This window comes from Rosa chinensis, chromosome 5 (assembly GCF_002994745.2).
Source record: "Rosa chinensis cultivar Old Blush chromosome 5, RchiOBHm-V2, whole genome shotgun sequence".
Classification (NCBI taxonomy): domain Eukaryota; kingdom Viridiplantae; phylum Streptophyta; class Magnoliopsida; order Rosales; family Rosaceae; genus Rosa; species Rosa chinensis.
Genome location: NC_037092.1, coordinates 89,442,700 through 89,465,601, shown reverse-complemented (window position 1 = coordinate 89,465,601; position 22,902 = coordinate 89,442,700). Strand labels below are relative to the sequence as shown.

Below are 22,902 nucleotides of genomic sequence, written 5' to 3'. Positions count from 1 at the left end.
CCTCAATAACAGGGAAGCTTGACATGATTAGTAACATAGTTCACATGGAATGATGAAAAAAAGAAAAAGAAAAATTGAGAGGAGGACCAGGAAGGTGGCACGAAAAGAAATAATGTGAACTAGCGAACAAACATCACATGGCTTGGAGAGTTCGAAGAAAGAATGGCAGGACCAGCTGCCCATATCAGCTATCGCTTTCAGAAAGACAACAAGAAAGAACTCTCTCGGTGTTGGATACCATTAGTTAGTTAATACATTCCATCTGCTCACTTAACATTTGAGTAAATTCTTTAATCTAATTTCTAATTTTCTACTGCTACACGTGCCAGACAAGAAGGTCAGTCATCTCAAGGAAATTGATAAAATGGGGAGAGTCGGGATTTGTTCCCAATCTCACTAGACATCCCTCAAAATGCTAACTTCAGAATTGGAGACCAAATCATATAACTTCTGAAAAAAAAAATCTACATTAGTGCTGTTGTCCTTCACTAGTTCATTACATCATCAAAATCTACATATGTTAGATCTAACTATTTCCACCCACACTGCCTATTTTCATTGACATCAGTTTCGACAAAGATTGCTATAAATTAGGCCAAAACTACATCTAAACCTATTAAGTTACAAAACATGGGCTACCTATAGCTGATTAGGGTATTTCATTCTTCAATATTATATTTACCACTGACCAATAAATTAACTGCTGTCTTCCAACTTTTAGGCCACAGTCTGTGCCTTCTCAGGATGCTTAGAGAGCTCCTTATCAGCAAAATGAAGAAGCCTCCTCAGTCTCAAAACCATATCACAGTGGAAAGGCAGGGCAGTCCGCCTCTCCAGGTATGCTGGACTCAGGGTCATCCAAGAGAGTGCATGAAGCTCTGCTGCAACAGATTCAAGGATGGCATGAGCCTCAATTTCAAATTCTCTAGCTTCTGAGCTTGGAGGACTCCTTCCCAGTTGTTTAGCATTACCTCTCATGATCTTTTCTTGGCTAAAGTTATTACCTCCATAGTGATCAATAAGACTGACCAAAAGAGTTGAAGGCCATTCTTCTTTCAAGTTGCTCCTATAATCTTTCCTCATAGTAGGTACAGCTTTTGAAACCACAAAACAAGTAGAAAGGGGAATGGCAGAGCCTTTGCTGTGAAGGAGATGTGCTAGTGGAGGTGATTCAGCAGTGAGACATGTGGGCAGCTGAAGAGGTGTTGGAGGAAGGAAACGCATGCTAGGTGACGGGATCAGAATGTAAGATGCAGGTGTGGAGCCAAGAGACTTCACAGGGGTGAAGCCTTCCAGATAACCGGACGAGCCCACACCAAAACCACCTTGAGCTCCTGCACAATACGATCAAACAACTTCACTAACATCCACTTTAAAGATTATATAGTGCTATTTTCAAAGTCGCTCCGTATCAAACAACTGATGGTATGGCTAACTCAACTATTTTCACAATAGACACCCTTAAATGGAATCAGGACGGGAAGAAAGAACTCACCAGGAGAAGGTATATCTGCCTGAAAGACGAGCTGTAAAGAATGGTCAATTGCAATTGTGACAAAGCTGATGCTTTGCACCCACTGAAGCAAACTTCTTGAGCTGTCAATCAATGTATGTGCACCCATAAGCTGCTTTCTCGCAGAAGGTTGTCCCAAACCACCTTTCATATATCCAGACATCTTTGAGTGAGGGCTTCCATATAGAGGGCCAGGTGACGAAGGTAGATTTCTTTCTTGAATCAAACTCATTTCCTGCTGCTGCAAGGAAGGCCCATTACTACTAGCAGACATCCCATCAGATACAGATCGCCGCAATTGCAAGTTCCATTTTTTCACTTCTGAACCCCCAACTGAATTAATTGCTTTCTGCCACTCTGTTCACAATCAGATGGGTAAACACACAAACTCAATATCAATGCCATTTCACAAGATGGAGAATGAATTACAATATAATGAAAATGGTTTAAATAACAAAAAAGGTGTATAGATCTTCTTTGTAAATAAAGAAAAAAAGTTGGAAAAAGAAGGAACAGAAAACTTTAAAAAGTGACTGCAGCCATGCATTTACAAACAGAAAAAGAGGGAAAATAAAAACCAAACTACATGTGGGAACCTTTATAACATGATACAATTGTCAACCACATGTAATTTATCTTCATGACAGTTCATTAAAACACAGTATGCATATGTTGTTTCTATTCAATACTCTTGCAGCTTCCTCACAGCACCTCAACAGTATATGAAATTTTCAACAGAAAATTAAATGATGGGATGAACTCCTATACCTTGGTATTCAAGTTCGTAGAAACTTCCAATGCGTGCAATCACGAAGTCCCTGGGTTTTGTCAGTCCAGTATCAGAAGAGCATACCTGCAGTATCTGACAGCCTTGCTGCAGAACTTGGACAAAAAGGCACTCCAGCCCCTTTGTGTCTTGTCTACTACTAATTCCACCAAAGGGGAATATGTGGCTATCAAGTAATTCTCCCCTTGAATCTGTCCAGATGCATATTAGCCAGCGCCAATCCTCTGTCCATCCATAGCAACAATGCAGGCTTGGAGTCTTATCTAACTCAGATATATCAGCTTGAGAGCCTGATCCAGTATCCCCACTTGCAGTTGGCATAAAAACTCCACCACTCTCATCGGACAATGGCTTAGAAGATTCTGATGGATAATTACCAGAAGCCAAAGGTGAAATCCCACGATCTACAGAACCAGGTTCCGCAAGAATAAAAAACGGTTCAAACATGTAGCGAGTTTCATCTTGAAGGAAAATATCTCCCATTCGGCTGGCATCACAGCTTACAGCTGCAGTTCTTGGCCATGAACCATCCCAGGCACCAGTCCTCAAACTAGCGTCAATTTCACCCTCTCTTGGAAGGGAATGCCCGGTAATACGAGGGCCAACACAATCCTTCCACATCCCCGGAGAGGGAGAAGACATTTGTGTGAGGACTGAATGGGGTCTACCAGACAATGATGATGACTGGACTGTATCATTAGAAGATCCTCGTGATATTCGACGAGCCTTGTTGTAAACAGTAAAAGCAGTCTCCTTAAGAATCACAAGCTCATTCAGTGATGGACTAGTAACTTTGAAAATGGCATCAACTGTCACAATCTGCAGTACCAATTTAGGAACGCTAAACCCAGAGAGTACTAAAACATTTGATATTGATGCTTCGTCCACTGCTGCTGAGTAGCTTAATGCCTTTGAAACCTGACTGTGCAACGTAGATCTCCTTTCTCTGTCTGATTGGAAGACAACGGATCCAATAGCAACAGAAGATTCAATAACGGTCTGCAAAACTGCAATAGGCTCGGGGAAGGGGCACACCACATATATTACCTGTATACAAAGAACCAGCAGCATATGTGATGTCAAATCTGTTAGCCATGTCAGATTAGTGGGGCTTTTAGATGCAAGAACAACTAAGTTATGATGATTATCCAGTACACAATATGCACTTATGCAGTGTGGGCCTAGCAGACATTAAATTTTTCAAGTAACCATCAAAGTAAGAGAAATGGAGTTTCCAACATATTCAAAAGAGTCGCAGATAGATAAGTAAAGCATTGTAATGTAGCAAGTACTTCTCAAATCTAATTATTAATTGCCTTAACTATAGGAACAGCATAAAATTTCTATAATCCGGGAAAATTGAAGACAAAAGAGCATGTTTACTACAACAATTATTGAAGGTAACTTTAATGGCTACTGCTACTTACCATGGAAGGACTGCTGCTTCCTTCTTTTGCATTTGTAGACAAGCATTGACCAAGTTTCAAAGCTTTGAGAGCCTTTGAAAGAGACTTCAGGTAGCTCGTCAAGTCCCAACCATTTGAAAGAGAAAGAAAATAATCACTTATTGAGCCCACTAGAGATGCATTGCTGCTTTCAATCTTCATTGCTTGAGGGCAATCAAGTAACACGAATCCAGCAGATGACAATTTTCCAGAGTCAACCTCCATTTGATTCCCAAAACTCTGAGGTAAATGAGTTCCCAATTTGCATGTTTCATAAACTGGAGAAGAAGAAACCACCAGAATACATTCAAATACACAGAAAGAGGTGATAATAGTTTGTTTATCCTAAGAGAATTCTCTAGTTGCAATTTTCTTAAAGAAGTATGGTCTATCCACATTTTTTTTTAGGGGCGGATTAGTTATGTATTGCTCTCCACATGATTCATATTTTTCATGACCTTGTCCAAATTCAAGAGGAATTTGTCATGCCCCTTACCTAACTAGCCCGGGATAGGTCAAGACAGCTGCCCGAGACAAAATTGTTACCTTGTAAGACTAGGATTTTGAGTCAAGAATCATAATATTAAAGTTTTGTCAGTTTGTCATCCTAGTAACTGATAACATTGTTTTTCTCCTTCACACGTAAAATAGAAAAGCAGATAATTATAACCCCCGCTTGGGGCAAGTTTACCACTTACCACTTCCTAGTTGCTGAAAAAAATCTGCAGCGGCAGAGGTAAGGGGATCGATGTCTGGACATATAACACAATAAGTAATCTGCAACAATTAATGAACAGAGAGATATTTCAAACATCTGACAAATGCAATTTCAAAGTTGAAGAACCATTGAAAAATGCAAGCAATTGTAAACAGTCCTCCACACTAGATATACAGGGATGTGTATTACTCAAAAAAGTTTGTATTTGACATTTGGTTCAATTGGTTTCAACCTTTCAATGAACTTACAGGTTTTTGCAGAGCATATGGCTCAAGGGGAGCCTTTTCCCAGAGGTGCAGAGAGCTTGCTGATGTCTTAAGCCAATCATCTTGATACCTAGATACAAACAGTTTATTGAACATTACTTTATATGAAACTGATGCAAAAGGAGGTAGAAAGTTAATTCAATATGCCAACTAATTCACATCCTCTAGAAAACTAGTATGGAGAAGACCCAGAACAGGAATATTGCTCGAAACCAGAGTTGCAAGTCAAATTAATCTAGGTGGAACACTTCAGAGGTTTGCATAACAGTTTTCTTAATAAAACGGAAAGAAGGCTTACATAGTACAATAGTACCAGTAGCTCACAATATTTTCAAAGGCAAAAGCAGGTAAACAAGGTGTTTTAATACCTGCCAGTAGGCAAGGTTAAAGATATGGTTGACGTCTAATATCACTCACTTCCAGATGTTGTGATATAAAATTGGTATCAGGATACATACCCAACAAGTATAGCAGGCAATGGAGCAACCAAAAGTGTCGGTCTTAGCCGCGAGCTTATCTGCAGGTCAGATTCAGAACTACTGTTTTCTTGGTTTGATCTTCTTTGGGATGTCTCATCCACTTTCGCTACATCTATTAGAGTACATAATATTGGAAGTCAAACTGATTGTTATAATTAAATTAACATTTTCATCAATTACATACAAGTAAAGTTACCTTTAAGGCCAGTTGATCCAACAGAAGGTGATGGGCTCAATGGTTCTCCCATAGATAGTGCTACAGTACTTGACGAATCTCTACAATCACTTATAGTGGACTCAGCAGAAAATCCATCAACTGTGGTTTCTCCTGATTGGTTGCGGCCTTTGCACCAATCAGTGACAGACAATGGCCCATCCAACATACCAAATGCAGACTTTAAGGCCGTCTTTATGTCAGACTGCAGCAAACTAATCACAGATGAAGCGTGAACCTGAAATTGGGGGGGGGAGGTGATCATCAGATATCTTCTCAAACATAATTCCATAAGGAAATATACTCATATATACCTAAATCAGATTGACAGAACAAGGTGGCCATGTAAAGTATCACATCTTGCTTTCAAAGGTGCTCAAAACCAAACCATCAGGTTGCTTTTCCGACCAAAAAAAAAATATTTATATGTATAATAATGGGAGAATCCATTCTGTTGTGCCAATTTCTTCATAGCAAGCACGCATGCGCGCGCGCGCGCACACACAAGAGATCAGCATCAGCATGCTCCTAGGGGGGGAAAAAAAACTATCTACAGAAGAAACCATATATAACAAGAGCTTACATCAGCAGACAGTGGATCAGTTAACTCCACACCAGCAATGTCCAGGGAGTGACAAGAAGCCAGTGTACCCCCACAACCTGCATGGACCATAGAAGGCCCACAAGAAAATCCCTTTCTCCACTGCTCTTGTAAAGCAAGCCAACCATAAGGACCATCACCACAATCTGAGTCCAGGGCCAAATCAACAAAAGCAGTAGCTTGTTGTACAATTAATGTAATGCCATCAAGAAGTTCCTGAAGTGGTTGTCGTTGCCCATAAGAAAGCATACCCTCATCACCGAATGAGGTATGAGGCAAGGATGTGCTAATTTCCATACTAGATGAACTTGAGGGTTTCGAGACCCGAGGAGCTCCTACAGAGCGCCAAACACCAACAGGCGCATTGAGATGTCCATCTATTATTCCTCCATCATTATCACCAGCAATTCTAATTGGTATGGAATCTTTCCTCTTCAGCTCATATTTTCCCGATACATTATCTGGCATCATACATGGTTCACCAGGCAGCCTGCCAATAGATGAAAGACTACTTGAAGACAATAAGGTGTGCCGTATCCTACACATTGACGCCTGGAATATGAGGCATTCAATTTCAGTTGCAGGAATGGTACTCATTGACAAAAAGAAATTTTCCGAGTCAAATGTCCCTTCAATCATTTTCCTCTGAGATGCTTTGACAGCATTTGTAGAATTAAGTGTTGAGAATGAAGATGGTGCGACCCCATCACGTGTGAGTACAGTGTCTTTACTACTTGTAAACAATCTTCCGTCTTGTTGCTCTTTACCACTGCCCACATGGATGTAATAGTTCTTTGACCAGAGAATGTTGTTTGCATCTTTCTTTCCAAGACATGCTTTTGAATTCATTGGCTTACCGGTCTTCTCATCACATACATCAAAGCAAGGAGAAGGTGGAGTTGCACCATACGTGTAATTATTTGCACTTGAACTTGAACTCTCCACTCTTCTAGATTTTGGCAAGTATGGGCTTCGGAAAATGGAAGATGAGACTTCACTTGTAGGGGTTTCAACAGCTCCATATTCAGGAGCAAATGTCATCAGTGCCTCGGCTTTTATTATGTGATCAAATTCACTGACACTAGATGCTGAAGAGCAGTTCACAGGACCTGATGCCAAAGCACCATTTCCGACTCCTTGATTTTTGCCGAGTGTCTCTTCCATGGGTGCCGGAGGGGGTGGGATAAGGCTTTCGAACGATGCAAAACCCTCTGAAAGAAGCAACTGATCGGAAACATCCATAGCCCCAGCTGGATTGTCGACTACATCGCCAGAATCTGGAGCGGAAAACATAAGTGTCTGAGATTCTGCAGTTCCTGGGGGCTTCACAGTACAAAGATACATCATCAGACTTAAAAGAAGCACAATAATCTTTATTCTTTTGGTCAAAAGAAGCACAATCATCTTATTAAACTGAACAGAGATGAACAACACTGTGGGTCTGGACTCTGAAGAAAGGAAACTGAAAACCTCAATTCAAGCAAATCAATGAATATTAATGTTCCTCCAGTAAGTCCATGGGTCTAGGGTCTAGATTTCAATTTACTAATAAATAATTGTTTTGATCAATTCAAATGAAGTTGGCATCAAATAACTGGTAATGTATACGTGAAGATCAATCAAACAAATACATATTGCAATACAAACTGCAAAGAAGCCGCTGTTTTTAAAGAAAATTTATCAACATATGCACTGCACTCAGATAAGAAAATACCTCCCCAAAAGGCAAGGCATCATTTTCAAAGAAATCTCCAAAACCTCCAAACTCATCCAGCAAAGCATGTATATCGGTGCCATTGTCACTATCATCACCATCCCAATCCCAATGAGATCCAATCTGTTCGTTTGCAAATCCAGTGATCGCCGAGTTGTTGACTTCCACAGAACCATAATCAGACTTGTATGTATCCTGCAAAGAAGCACTTGTAGATGTACCCACTTGAGCAAACGACTCAGTCATCCCAGGTCGAGGGCGCTTAGAACCCTGTAGAAAAAGAATAGTCACATTATCCCACAAACTCATCTGCTACAAACAAACAGAAGTCATGAAATCAATCTCAATGCTGCTGCATTGAGATTTACTATTCAATAGACAGATATATCCAGATATAAATGAGTTCACATTCAATATTCATAAAAGTGCTGCATCCTAATACAGCTGAGTTCACATTTATTATCCATAAGAAAATCACAAATTCCATGATTTTATTAACAAAACAATTGCACCAAGAACTAAAAGAAAAGTAACAATAAACTTGTAGCTTGCAGTGAACTTATTATGAATAAAATTGGCAGCACTCTTAGTCAACATATTGGGTACAACATACAAGCCATGTGACGAGCATCCAACAGTACCCAGTATGTTGCGGACCCTTCTCCCTACTAACACTAGCTTGGGCATCTTTGCAGACTCAACAGTGATCTAATACCTTAACACTGCAAAAATTATTTTATTTTCTTATTTGTGTTTGCTACTGTCAGATAGAGTGATATTACAGACAAAAAAGAAAAAAGAAAAAAAAAATCAATAGTTTCCTGAAGCTGCAAGTTGGTGTCCATATACCATGGGAGAAATATGTTTATTAAAGATTAGATAAAGTACCAATTTCAACATATCATTTTCTGCACGATCGTGAAAAGATAAACCAGACTGTCTACAGCTTAAAGAATCAGCGTCAGCCTCTAGTTCACTGGCTCCTGTTGCCATCTTGTAATCAGTTTCACTCGAGCTGCTACTTATGCTACTAATGCTGCTACAATTACTGTTGCTACTACTATTATAGCCACGTTGTGTGCGAATACCATTGGTTTCATTCCATTCCTCCATAGGATCTATACTATCAGAACTGCTGAAACGATAACAACCAGAAGAGAGAAGATAAGAAGATAAGTTTTATCCAACATATATAGTAAAGTGTGAGAGTGTGTGTGTGTGTGATCTCTATCTATAAGGAAATTTTTACATGAACCTCATACAATAAAAAATATAGTTACAATAAATAGAAACAAAGGTCAAATGTATTGTTTAAACATCAGTACATTTTCTATTCACCAAAGGGGAAGGGGAAATCCAACTTGGGACAGCACTTTGTTGTAGAGAAATGCCTTAGCATTTGGGTAACTTCAAGTCCTATTAAGTAATATCAGATGAGAGGCAACTGGTCTAAACTAGTCTGGCACAGAAAAAGATTGCACCAATACTACACCAATCCACCACAATTGCTAACTTTTTGTTTTCTTTTGTATAAAGAAACCTTTGTTACTAACAAAATTCACATTTTACTCCAATATCAAGCCACAAACAGATTGAATTCAATTTCCATGGTCTTTATGAGGGTTCTGGACTCCAACTTTAGCCTTAAGATTCTAAAATCCATATATTATTCCCAAGGCTACTACATCATTAGCCATAGATAGCATATTATTTTCTCAATCCTCTTTCCCTACATTGCCTGCACTCTACTATCCGAAAATTCCTATAACCTGAAGCCCTGCTAGATAATTAATAGCTATAGATTTTTTTTCTTTATTCTTAATCCCTGTATCCATCTAAGTCCCAATTATGTTACTGTTGTTCTAAGTCACGCTAATGACAGTGACGTCAGCAACCATAGTCCACCAAAAGAAATGCAAATGTATGTGCGCGCACGCAGAAGCGTGTGTTCTAATAGTTCCATGCTAGAGAGAACCTCATAAAGAATTAACTTACTATATTGATGGCACAGTATGACAATAAAAATATCTTAACTGAAGAATGCTAGAATACATAAAAGAAGTCACTAACCAAAGCATAAAGAAAGATGAGCCTGGCATGGAGGGCCCTATCCAATTCTGCAGCCAAAATCTACAAGTTCATGACAGTAACCATTGCAATATATAAGGAGCAGAACACACAAATAAAAAAGTCTAAACAGTTCATCTTGGAAAATATAGGTGAAAAACTCATATTGGACTGAACTAATTGTTTCTGTGAAATGCACAGGTTATTGCTTGTGGACGAAAACAATACCAATCAGGATGGACAAAACTGTCATTGCACAAGTTCCGAAAAATTTAATCTATCTAAGCATATACAAGATATCCATCTTTTTGTATAAGAAAGAATGTTATACCATTAATCACAAAAGGTGCAGTGGGCAGTGTATCCAGAAACAAACTACAAATCTGCTGAAACTAAAAAATCCAGGAGGAAAACAAGAACTACAGGATCAAGACATAGCAGCTGCTAGTCTACTACCGCTTGTTCAACTAGATCTAGATACTGCAGCTTTCCAATTGGAAAATATCCCCCAAACCCTAAAGACTGCCTATACTGATGCACAGTAAGAACATAAAACTGGGTTGGACTATTGCAACTAATTTGAACCAAGCTGATAACAAATATTCAATTTCATGACTGCAGCCATACTTGACTGAGAAAAATTAAGTACCTTTTCAGAGATGATCTCGCAAATTGCAAAGCTGGGACAAGCACTGCCTCAGCTGGATATACAAATGTTTTCTCATAAACTGTTGAATTATCCAAAGATCCCTTCTGATCACCTCTTCCTAAAGCAGGAGATTCAGCAAGTTGATGCTTCACTACATTCCTGAAGGAATGTGAGTTTGATTGCAAGGCCCTGTCACTTCCAGGTCTAGGACAGCCAAGAGTAACTTCAACATAGCAACTTTGACCCCTAAGTTGGCAACCAGAACCTTGAGAGACGTGATTTGGCAGACCAATGAAACCATTTGAAGTCTTAGACTTGCTAGAACTGCAGGAAGTAAAATAAATAATTAAATAAACAAACTTAAAAAGTGGTACTCAAAATATAGGATTAATCACACATGATAAAAGAGTTAAACTACCTGAAATACACTTGTTTCACAAGATCACTTGGGCAACATCCAGTAAGCCTACCACATATTCCATGAGGAGATGCAATTACTGTGACAATCGATCCAAAACAATTTTAGTACAGACCAAATACTTCAGGTGATAACATAATTAGGCATATTTTTATCTTGCCACCAACAGCGAAATTCAACCAAAAGGGAACATTGGGTGGGCTCAGTTTCAACAGGACCTGGATGGGATCTTCAATACTCTTATTCTGAAGCCTTCCTCCAATAAATAAAATATATAACAAATTGATAAAAAACATAACAAAATCCTCAAGTAAAGATATCCCTCCACTATCTTCACTTGCTAGCATTAAGATTTACCTACTTCAGGTAATTCGGCATATTTTTATCTTGCCACCAACCACGAATCCAGAGGCAGAGTTAAGGCACAAATTTTAGGTGAGCTAACTCTAATGTGGACGTACATATATACTTTTTCTTCTTAAAAACAACAGAGCTGCAGTTGGTGCAGCGATTTGCCCAGTTTAGTGTTTGCAAATGGTCCTTGGTTCAAGTGTTGGTGCAGCACAGTTTTTTTGTATTTTAGCAAAAACTTGCCCAGCTTTAGCTGGGTAAGGATGCTCTTAGATCCACCTCTGTACCAAAAGGGAATATTGGGCTCAGTTTCAACAGATCCTGGTTGGGATCTTCAAAACAACCACCTTTTTTTATTTTTTTTATATTTATATATATATATATATATTTTTTTTTTTTTTTTTTTTTTTCTGAACCAATTCCTAGTGGAGCATCTTCTCCCTAGACTCCATAAACACTGCTTGAAAAGGTGATGCACCAACCACAAGTTCTCAAACTAGAACAACACTGGGACAAGCTTATATGATTATTTTCTAGGAAAATCCTCTATCTAATCAAGGCTTCTTGCTAAACAGAATGCAAAATATAAGAATAGATCCCTCTCCTATATTCAATCAGACTAAAAAAAAATTACAAATAAAAAACAGCATTCTAATGTAGTAATCAAGTTAGAGAGCTCTACTACACCTCATAAAAGTAAATAACCGAACCCATAACATAGAAATTACACAAACCTGGAAGCCTATAACCAGAATTTTTGGAAGAATGCTTCAGTACTCTCTCCAAATCACCACTGGAAAGTGCTCGGACATGCCTATAATGAGTTTTTAATGCAAAAATCTGTTTCCATTAGTGTTACATTAACAAATAATCCAGTAAATAGAATGAAGGTGTAAACTTTACATACTTTGCTGACACTAAGGCATGCACAAATATTCCCTCTTCAGTGGCAGCAAAAATAAATTCAATTGTAGGCTGCCCTCTCCTGCAAAACATCAATCAAGCAATAGGCAATTCAAACTAGCATCAGAAAAATCATCACCTATTAAGGTGAAAACGGCTCAGGAACAGAAAAAGAAGTTCAATGCATGCCCATGTGCACACACCAAAAAGAAAGAAATGAAGAAGTTACTTTGCTTTGCAGATCCTGAGTTGGGCAGATAGGCATTTTACGGCCAATTCAGTTAATTATCCTTTTTGAAGAGAAATAACATTTTATAAGAAAATACCTCCTCAAAATGACTTTGTTTTTAAGAGAAATGACATCTTAGTGATCTTACCAATTCAATCATTTTACAGCCAATTCATTTAATGTCTTACTATTATGTAGATGGTGATCATCACTGTGTAGTAATTAATACTTCCAATCTTTATAATACATTTCGATCCGTCGGGATGTTAACGAACATATAAAATACCTGAGGTGCTCTTCACTTTGTGATGGATGGAACTTTGAAAAAACATCTCCAAATCTCATATAGGCGAATCCAGATAGCACTCTGTAGATATAATGAAATAATTGTCAAATATGAGCGTGATGAACATTATTCCAAGGACTTTGGATTATTGATGTACAATGACCTCTCTATACGATTCCTCAGAGCCTGAGAAAGGGCAGTTGCAACCTCTTCTGAGTCCCCAGGAGATATCCAAACTCCAGATGAAACAACTTCCTCGAAACAAAACAAAATCATAATTAAATTCACAGACTCAATTATATATATCATAAATACATACGCAATCCGGCTATAGTACAAAACAAGTATTTGATAAAAATAAAAATAACTATCATTTATTCATTCATAAGTAATAGATGCTACAATAATAAGACCCAAGAGCACATAGTACCTCTTAATTTAGAAACTGCAACTTGAGCAGAGTCGGGAACAGTTGAATAACGCCCAGGCAGGAAAAGCCATAGTTTAATTTTCTCATCTGTTTATGTTGTACAAAGCAGAAGTTAGAACCAAATATGGTATCCCAAACAACAGACAGTATATGTGAAACTCTCCATATTCTGTTAAACAAGTTACAAATAAAAACCAAAGCCAGAAGCAAAAGCTATTAGGTAAGGAAGTTTATTGGATATTCATACCTACACTAATGATTGTCAATTATCAAATCGGGATTATTTCACCAACAAAATCAACAAACCAGTCACACATTGAGGAACCACATGACCCATTTCTTACCCGGGTTGTGCATGCCCTGTGATGGATCCCAAGGCCCAACAAAGGAATTGGTCCATGTGCTGAGTAATCCTTCCTTCTGCAACTGTAAATGTGATGAAAGTACCATCTGCGTGGCAGCATCTTTCACACTGCTGCTCGGGGAAAAAAACATTTATGTCAGTTAATGCTTAAAGACCATGACAAAGAAAACCTTTCGCCTAATTATTAGGAAACTGAGAAAGAACCTGGGACAGATTTTTAACCTTTTGTCTGGTAGTTTGATCAACTCCGACTCGTGAGGGAGATATTGATACCATGATAGTTGTTTAAAACCAGGCTGCAAAATTGATCTCAAGCAGTTACAATAGTACTAGAATAAATTAAGTACCCTAACTAAATATGGCATTTCACAACACCCAAAAGAATATAGAATACCATCAAGTAAACTATTCAAAGAATTACAGTCAGAGAGCTCATTTACATACTCAAAGACTATCGAGAGTCCACCCTACATTGTGCTTCCACTTTCCTCTTGGAAACACTCTACACTTTATTCTGACATGGTGTGAATTTGAAGAGTTTAAGTGAACCTACATAACTTCAGGGTGTTTCTTCGGTTTATGACAGTTAAACTATACTGTAATACTTGTACATTCTTTCCTCCATAACCACAGGTTCGATACGATTATATTCACTCTCATATCCCCCTTAACAGGTTATCAAACATACCTTCACTCAAAACATTAAGCAACACCATATTATACTAAAATCCAATAACTGAAGCTGCGAAAATTCAAAGGTAGTGAAAGAAAAGGAAACATACAAGTTTGAAAACATTGGTCCACATTCCTTTTCAGTATGATCGTATATTCTACAAAGCTCCTTCCTTTTCCTTCAGTCCTCAACAATTCCCAAGTTTCCGTTCTTCTTGTGAAAACTCACACCGAATCAAAACCCCCAGAACTTCTCATCCTGCAAAACAATAGCTCAAACATTCAAACCACTGCAACCTAATAATAAAACAAAAAAGCAATGAAATTGCAAAGAAAGAGAGTGTAAACCCTAACATGAAAGCTGAGAATTCAGAAACAAGCCTCGAAATTTGAAAATTGAGCTCGGAAGATTTGTTGAGCAGCTTTCAAAAACGGAGTAATTGAAAATTGGGGAAATTGAGGGAGATAGAATGGAATTCGAATTCGAATTCGAATTTTGGGGGAGAGGGGTTGTTCTTCACTGAACAGAGTCCACGGGAATTGATTTGGATCGAGAGCGCGTAAACGAATCGGATCTTCAGTCGGGTTCTATTTGATCTCTTGATTATATAGCTCAACCCTGCATTCTTTGATTTTAGCTGAAATACTAATAACAAAATAAAAAATTAAATAAAAATTAAACTGTTTTTTATTTTTCTTTTTCTTTTTTTTTATTCTACAGAAAAAGCTTGTTTTTGTAAATTTTTTTTTACCCAATTCCATACTTTATAAGCTCACATTAGTGAATTATGATATTATATATTTGTTTTTTAATTCGAGCTATAATGCTTTTATTTTATTTTAATAATATTAATTTCTCAATGATCAAATTTAACAATAATTTTTAAATGAGAGTTTCTATTAGAACCTCCAAAATTTTCTTCCAATACCTCCCTTGCTCATTACACCTTCTTTTTTTTCTTTCCAAACAACAAATTCGCTTATTACTAACATAACCTTATTCATATAATAGCATATATACAAATATAGAAGGGGCCGTGACCACTTACCCAATTTTAGCCTAAAAGTTGCCCACTTACTCCACTAAGAGTTTTTTAACCTCATTTACCCAATTTAAAAGGAAAAAGACTATTTTAGACAAAGCATGACAAACAATTACAAACCTACCCAGATCTTCGCTCACTTTCACCCTCTGGAACCGCTTCAGCTTTCGCCTCCTCCACTAGCTCCAGCTTCTCGTCTCCGTCGTCTGCCTTTTTCAACAACCACCAGGACCACCATAGCCACTACCACTACCATCGCTCCGCTCCACCGACGCATGTCAATCTCTACACCTCCAGTGCTCTGTCTCCAGTTGTCCGCTTCTTCATCGAGCACTTTCTATCTCCCCAAACCGATCCATCACTACTTCCAAGAAGAACAGCCCAATCGCAGCGACCAGGAACACGTGTATGTGCTCGCCATGACGAACTCGCTGGTTTGAATTAGTGGAGTCGCTGGTTCGAATTAGTGGAGTTGAGGGCGAGTGGGTGAAGAGAGAGCCTTCACTGCTCTGATTCATCCTTCTACGCACCAGCAGAGGAGGAGAGCTGGGTTCCATCCACGGCAGAGCCGACTCTCCTTTATGTCCGAGGCTGATGCTGAGTGATGGATCTCTCTGAATTTTTTTTGTTTACAGAGTGACACAGATTGGTTATTTTCTAGTCATTTCTCTATTTTTCCAATCTTAGATTCCGGTGAGTCAACTCCGAGTAGCCGCGGGTGAACAAATCCGACTAGATCAATCCAAGGCTCTTGCTTAGTCCAGCTCAACTCTGACGAATTTTGAAGCGATGGTGCCGAGTCAACCCGGCGAGTTTTGCGTTTGGATGCTACTGAACACAAGCTGGAAACGACACTGTTGAAGAAAAACTCCATATTTGTAATTTTTTGGGGGGCAATAGACACATTATTGGCCCCCAGTAGACTTTGATATGAGGGACATGGATCACTATAGTGTGGTGTTTTGATAAGTTACCTGTTGTTTTCTGTTTATTAAAGTCAAATTATCTGTGAATCCTACAAAATGGTGCATTTTTTGTGGTCTATTGGGAGGCAGTAGAGACATTGGACTTTGTATTGGGGGGGCAATAATATGATTACTGGGAGGCAATAATATGATTATAAATTGATCAATTGTGCCTGTAGTGTATTCATTTTGGTTTTGGGAGTTCATACAATTCACTGGACGACAATAATATGATTTTTGGGAAGCAATAATATGATTACTGGGGGACAATAATATGATTGCTGGGTATTATTAGGGGGCAATAAATTCAGACGCCGGAATCCGGTCAACAGTCCGGTAGTCCGATTCCGGATTCCGGTCATCGGTTGCCGGATTCCGGTCACCGGTCATCGGATTCCTGTCACCGGTCGTCGGATTCAGGTCACCGGTCACCAGATTCCGGTCACCTGTCGCCGGAGTCTGTGGCCGGCCACTGGTCACCGGAGAACAACAAGGTGGAGGATGACTTTTCTCTCTAAGTGAGAAAGAATGAGAGGGCAAAAAAGTCCCAAAAATAAATAAAAAGAATAAAAAAAGAATTAATTGGGTAAAGGGGAAATAATCCCTTAGAGTGTTTTGGGTAAATGAGGTTAAAAAACTGATAGTGGAGCAAGTTGGCAAATTTTAAGCTAAAAGTGGGTAAATGAGCATTTCTTTATTCTCCATAAATCCATTTATTAGTCAGTCTTCTTTACAAATGTTCTTTTTTCAATTTTTTTTGTTGCTAATCCTTCATTTTTGTTTAACCTCCATGACTTTTGATTTCCAATTAATTGCCAACCCAACTCAAGTGTCAAGTGTTCCTAATACAAAATTATTGAGGTGAATTTCTTTTTGACACATGCAAGCTTCTTCATAGAGATCATTATTTTTTTTTCTTATATGCCTAGGGTATGAATCAAAATGCATATATAATCAAGTAAAATCATGCAAATAAATGTTAGTAACTCAATAAATTTTTTCTATTATTATTAAAGTACTTATGTTTGTCATTTATTTAGTATCTTTCTTTTTTATCGGGGGTGAGGTAGCAAGCCAAAACGGTTATGTTAATGAGTTAGTAACACATTCACCCAGTTAGTATTCCAACCGAGGTCCCTGAGAGTATCTCAGCAAAATCATACTTATTTCGTAACTTGAATTTGAAAAGTGATCTTCACATTAATTAGATGAAGATATGGAAATGGATTTTATGTCATTTAAAAATTAGAACTGTAGAGAAATAATTTTTGCTTGTGATTTGTTGTACATAGTATTTTCATATTAGGATAATAGGTAATTTGATAATTCAAAAAGAAGAGAGGTCAAATGAAAAATTTTGGAGATCCCACTAAAAATACTCAACATAAATATCTATTGAATAAATTTTAAATAATATAAATTTCTTAATGATCGACTTTTAAGATTCCAATTTTGATTTGTGAGTTTTTCCAGAAAGAAACCTATTAATTGAGTGGATTAAGTCGATGACTACGATTATGTCACAAATAACTATAATGAAGATAAATTATTATAAAAAGTCAATTAATTTTTCCTTTTAAGAAATTTATATCATTTCCACCTAGGTATATTGTTCAACTCGGCATAATCTTGGTTGTTAGTGGCAGTTAAAGAGCTTTTGAGTAAAATTAGGTTTTTGAAATACAAGCTTGCTTTTACTTCTAGAATCTTCCGTTAATAACTTGGTTCTAAGCGAACGATCCTTAAAAACGTCTCCATAAGTTCTCGTACCACATTTCTATTATAGAACTCAAACAATAAAATTTTGTATAATTTTTCTATTATAATTCCAACAGTTTCTTTATTCTATCCTTTATAATTAAAAAAATATAATTAAATAACTTATTATGCAGGTGCATATAATTTGAAACGAGAGATGCGTTAAGCATTTAATCATAAGAAAAATAATCGCCTTTGTAAATATAAATTTTTTTTATTTCTCTTTCTACTAACTATTTCTAAAATATGGACAAATATAAGTAGAGTACGGAGAAGGGAAGTCATTGAAGCAAATCATTTTTTTAATAGACAAAAAAAATAAATAATAAAGAGTTATTGGATATTGCACTATGAAATCGGATTGAGAATTATTAAAATATTATTGGCTAAATGAATTTGCATTGCGATTTAAGTTCATGTTGAAAAACCGAACCAATGTAACCACGTCCATCTCTTTGGGGTCGTCTAAGGTACCTTGATGTATGTCAAACTCTTGTGTTTTTATTTTTATTTATTTTTAATAAATTAATGTAGTGGAAACCTATTGAACTGGTTAATAAGTTATCCATTTAAATGTTGACATGTGTCATTTTTAAAAATATGGGTCATTGTTATTTCATCCAAAAAAAATTTGGAAACAACAAAGAACTATGTACCTACTTGACTTTGGACCTAACTAAAATAACATCTTGATCTCCATCTAAGTTCTTGATCAACAATATCCGGTATATCAGCAAAAACAAACTGACCTGGATCCATGATGTATACCACATGTAACAACATCATGAAGATGGTTAATATTGGAATACGAGAAGTCCATATTGTATGCAATTCTTAAGCATTTCTAAACTTCAATATTAATTTCCTACATTATTTTAAAATAAATGATATAAGAACGCATTTGAGATGTGAACTTTATAATGATCTTTGTTCGGAAGATAAACGTAAGCAAATCGTTTAAAATAAACTAAAAGAAGTAAGATTGATGCTCAAATTATAAATTTTTTATTGTAAGATTTATATGTATTTATTTTTATACCTTTATCTGTAAAATTTCTTCTAAGGGTGAAAAATCCATACATACAAATGTTTTCATTGTCTTAAAAAAAAAGAGGAATAGCAATTACAATATATGATATGTACAAATGCAGACATATTGAATAATTTTCATTGTTTTTTGCATTTTCCTACAATAGTACTAGACACGTTTTTGCCGTTCTTATTCTCGAAAATTGTTTTCGAAATAAACTACCAAACACACTTATAGATCTCAAAAATAAAATTTAATATCAAATTAAAAATAAATTTTACCACACAATCAGTGTCATCTATTAATTTGATCCATTTCAATAATGTCTAGATCAAAGGTTGAAAATGACTTAGCATGCAACGCACGATACAATTCTCGCTTGCTATGAGCATTCAAAATCTTATAAATTCTCTCTCCAATAACACTTCTAAAGGCAACTATAAAAGCAGTTTGATAAAATGACTCGTCATTAAGGACAACGACTAAAGCGCCAACTGTGTCATAAAAAATCTAAGGTTATCCTTGATTGTCATTTCATCCAAAACAACAAATAACAATCTATCTTATTTTGGATCTAACTCAATAACATCTTGATCTCCGACTACCGCCTTGGTTGTACACCTTGCGACAGTTGGCCGACTTGGTCAAGAAGAAACAGATTGTTCCTCCATTAACTCGACCCGCCTCTTCGACTATCCAAGACATTAACTTGACCCTAGAGAATTTGAATGGGCTAATTGCACAGAGAATGGAACAGGCTCGAGTTCAGCTCAATCTTGTTTCGGGGGTCACACCACCGCCATACACTTGCTACGTCTAAGTTGCCTCCTTTCCCACTTTCCTCGACCACTGCTAGGGTCACACCAACAGCAAGCACTCTTGCTCCCTCATCGTCATCTAGGGTCACACCATTGCAAAACACTTTTGTCATGTCTAAGTTGCCTCCTTATCCACTTCCCTCGACCACTACTGAGGTCACACAAACAATAAGCACTCTTGCTCCCTCATCAACCTCTGTGGATTTACCTCACTCGAGTCCACCGGCAAGTCACAGACTGACTTTTGGAACAGTTGGGCATATCCTTAAGCAGGACGCAGGAATAGAGCAAACTGTCCCAAGTGTTCTCATCTCTAATACTGGTGTTTTCCCACCTGTGCTTGAATACTTAGCACCCGTCCTTAATCATTTATCAAAAATAACATCTTGATCTCCATCTAAGTTCTTCATTAATAATCTTCGGTATATTAGCAAAAACAAACACACTTGAATCCTTGATCTATATCCTATGCAACAACATGATAAAAAGGAATGCGAAGCATCCATCTTGTATGCAATTCTTAAGCATTTTCAAACTTCAATATTAATTTTCTCCATTATTTCATAATGAATTATATAAGAACGCTTTTGGGATGCGAACTTCATAATGATCCTTGTTCGGTAGAAAAACGTAGGCAAGTTGTCCAAAATATACTAAAAGAAGTAAAGATTAATGCTTGATTTATAAATTTTTTATGGTAAGATATTTGTGCAATTTATTTATTTTTATAGCTTTAACTGTAAAATCTCTTCTTCTTTTTTTGAACAAAGTTAGAATTTTATGCTTAGTTGTTGTCATTTACAAGAATGCTTGAAGTCAGATGCTCTAATGAACACTAAGTCTCTAACATGTGTTTATCCTATTTATATCACTTAATTTCTGCATCAATCTCAAAATCATCACTATTACTAAACTTTGCAAACTTGAGACCATATGACTTGACATCGTTTCATTATCTATTACTTTATTGTCCAAATCCAAGGCAATGGTCATATATCTATAGTCAACTAGTTGAATGCTATAGATGGCTTGCAAAAACATTGTAATAGTAGAAACAAGGAGGGATAGAGCCTATAAGTTCTCATCACACATGAAGGAATTCATGCGTTTACTAACACATGAAGGAATTCATGCGTTTACTAACACATGAAGGAATTCATGCGTTTACTAACACATGAAGGAATCAGAATGGATGTAGGTCTCACCTCCTTATCAGGAATCGATTCCTGAATACTAAGGAATTCGATTACGAAGGGGGGAGATGGGTTTAGGAATCATTCCTCCTGAATCAATACCAATTCCTTTCTTCTCCAATTTAACTTGTTTTCGATTCATGATTATTTTCCATTCCAAGTAAGTAAACGTGCCATTAATGTTTACAATAGTCATCTACATTAAACCTATTAAAATCTAACTTGATTGACAAACAAGAAACTGATCTCAAAATAGAAAAAGAAAACCACATCTAATTACCTATACTAAAGCGCTATCTCCCCGTGAACAGTAAATGCCATATTGATTTACTTTTTTGCCCCTTTTTGTTTCTTAATTACGACACTGCCATTCAACATGTTGACGGTGATAAGAGAGACCGGGAGAGATATCTTCTGGGTCTTTAACGAGAGGAAGAAGAGGGATGTCTTCTGGGATGTGAGAGGTCTACTGCGAGACACACGCACAGAAAGAAGAATAGGGAAATTCACATCGCGAGACTGATCGGAGAGAGAAGGAGAAGAGGAAGACAAGAAGAAGAAGAAGAGGAATCTGGGTAATTGGGTATTGATCTGAAGTACCTTGCTTTTATGTGTTTTAATTTGTGTTTTTCTTCTGGGTTTTGTGGTTTGATGCTTGGTTGCATGGTTTTTGTGGTTTTGGGTTTTCGAATTGCTTTCCTTTCAAATCTTTTGGAATTGCTTTGGATTTTTGTAATTGGATTTTACCTTCAGATTGCCCGACGTAGAGAGAAAGAGAAGTGCGCCGATCAGGCCTTCCACAAGCGGAAGAAGTTTCTAGGTCTTTTACTTTTCCACTTCTACCAGAAGCCTGTACGATTATTTCTATCTTCTTCGATGATGATTGGTTTAAATTCTGGGTGATTGAAGTAAATCAGACTTTGTATACTATTGATAGAGAAGTAAATTTTAGATTTTGTTTCTTTTCATGGAATTTGATGGTTTTTGGGTTTAATTCTGTGGCTGTCTCTCTACCTTTGCTTTGCCTTTGCTACTTTCAGTTTTAATTTGATATGTTCACCCAAGACATTGACATTGATTTCTTTGGGTAATTGGTCAAGTTTTGATTGCTTTGTTGTCTTTTTGATGTTGATTAGCAAAGCTTTTTCATCTTTGGTGATCTGCTGCAACGGCTTTGGGTCTGGGTTTGTGATTGAAATTATTTGCCTGTTAATTCAGAGATTGAATCAATCAGTACCTGGACTTGACATGAGCGTCAAAGTATTCATCATTAGCAAGCAAATAAACCCGCGGCATCGCGCGGGAGGAATTGTCTAGTGTATCCTGGAATGTCCAAGGCAAGAATTGAAAAAATCCTAAAGTTTAGATTGCATCTCAATGTTCTAAAATTCCCTTTAGGGGGCCGCCTAGGCCCTATAAAGTGGTTAGCCGATGACTAAACTTTAATATTAATTTCCTCATTATTTCACAACTAGTGAAGAATCGATAATAGGTAGAATTTAATATGGGTGATCAATAAAATAGAAAAATTGTTGTTTTTATTATAAATAAACAAGGCAACTACACTCCATGGTTTTTTATTTCTGTTGCGCCTGGGTTCATTATAGGATTCTGGGGAGTCTGTGGTTTATTGATTTTCAACAAGACATGAAGATGATGCCTAGAAAATGTACAAGATATATTCTATGCATGTAATGATCGTTGTGCGTATCAACAAGATGAAGAGAAGGCTTAATGCGAGCTAGACTTGAGTTTGTAATTTCCTTACCGTTGGTAAAATAAGGTGCCATTTGCTTGTTTTTAATTATCAGCTTGTGGAGCCTAGATTTTGAGAGTGATGCTTGTGATATGCTTCATCTTTTTAATGAGTTCTATCCACCACTTCCTTTCAATGAAAACTAAAGTATTAACAAAATAGCAAATAAGATGAGTTTCTATAACAGGATCCCAGCATAATCATCAACTTACTCAAAATGATAGGAGAAAACA

At 37.1% G+C, this 22,902-nt stretch overlaps 1 protein-coding gene across 5 annotated transcripts; it reads right to left on the bottom strand.

The window, feature by feature from the left end:
• Positions 1–416: 416 nt before the first annotated feature.
• On the bottom strand, positions 417–14,725 carry LOC112165787 (mediator of RNA polymerase II transcription subunit 13). Of its 5 annotated transcripts, none has more exons than XM_024302434.2 (23): positions 14,461–14,725; positions 14,217–14,365; positions 13,657–13,730; positions 13,415–13,545; positions 13,071–13,157; positions 12,804–12,891; positions 12,641–12,721; positions 12,130–12,207; positions 11,957–12,036; positions 10,872–10,950; positions 10,454–10,780; positions 9,808–9,867; positions 8,626–8,872; positions 7,738–8,007; positions 6,006–7,346; positions 5,405–5,660; positions 5,188–5,320; positions 4,712–4,799; positions 4,444–4,522; positions 3,728–4,023; positions 2,282–3,347; positions 1,496–1,870; positions 417–1,334 (listed from the first exon to the last, which is right to left on the bottom strand). In XM_024302434.2, the coding sequence occupies exons 2-23, from the start codon at positions 14,238–14,240 to the stop codon at positions 718–720; spliced, it is 5,877 nt and encodes a 1,958-aa protein (XP_024158202.1). In that variant the 5' UTR covers positions 14,241–14,365; positions 14,461–14,725; the 3' UTR covers positions 417–717. The 5 variants fall into 5 exon arrangements, with proteins under 5 accessions (XP_024158202.1, XP_024158204.1, XP_024158203.1 ...); XM_024302436.2 differs by having other exon boundaries at positions 8,626–8,869; XM_024302435.2 differs by having other exon boundaries at positions 10,454–10,777.
• Between the last annotated feature and the right edge of the window lie 8,177 nt (positions 14,726–22,902).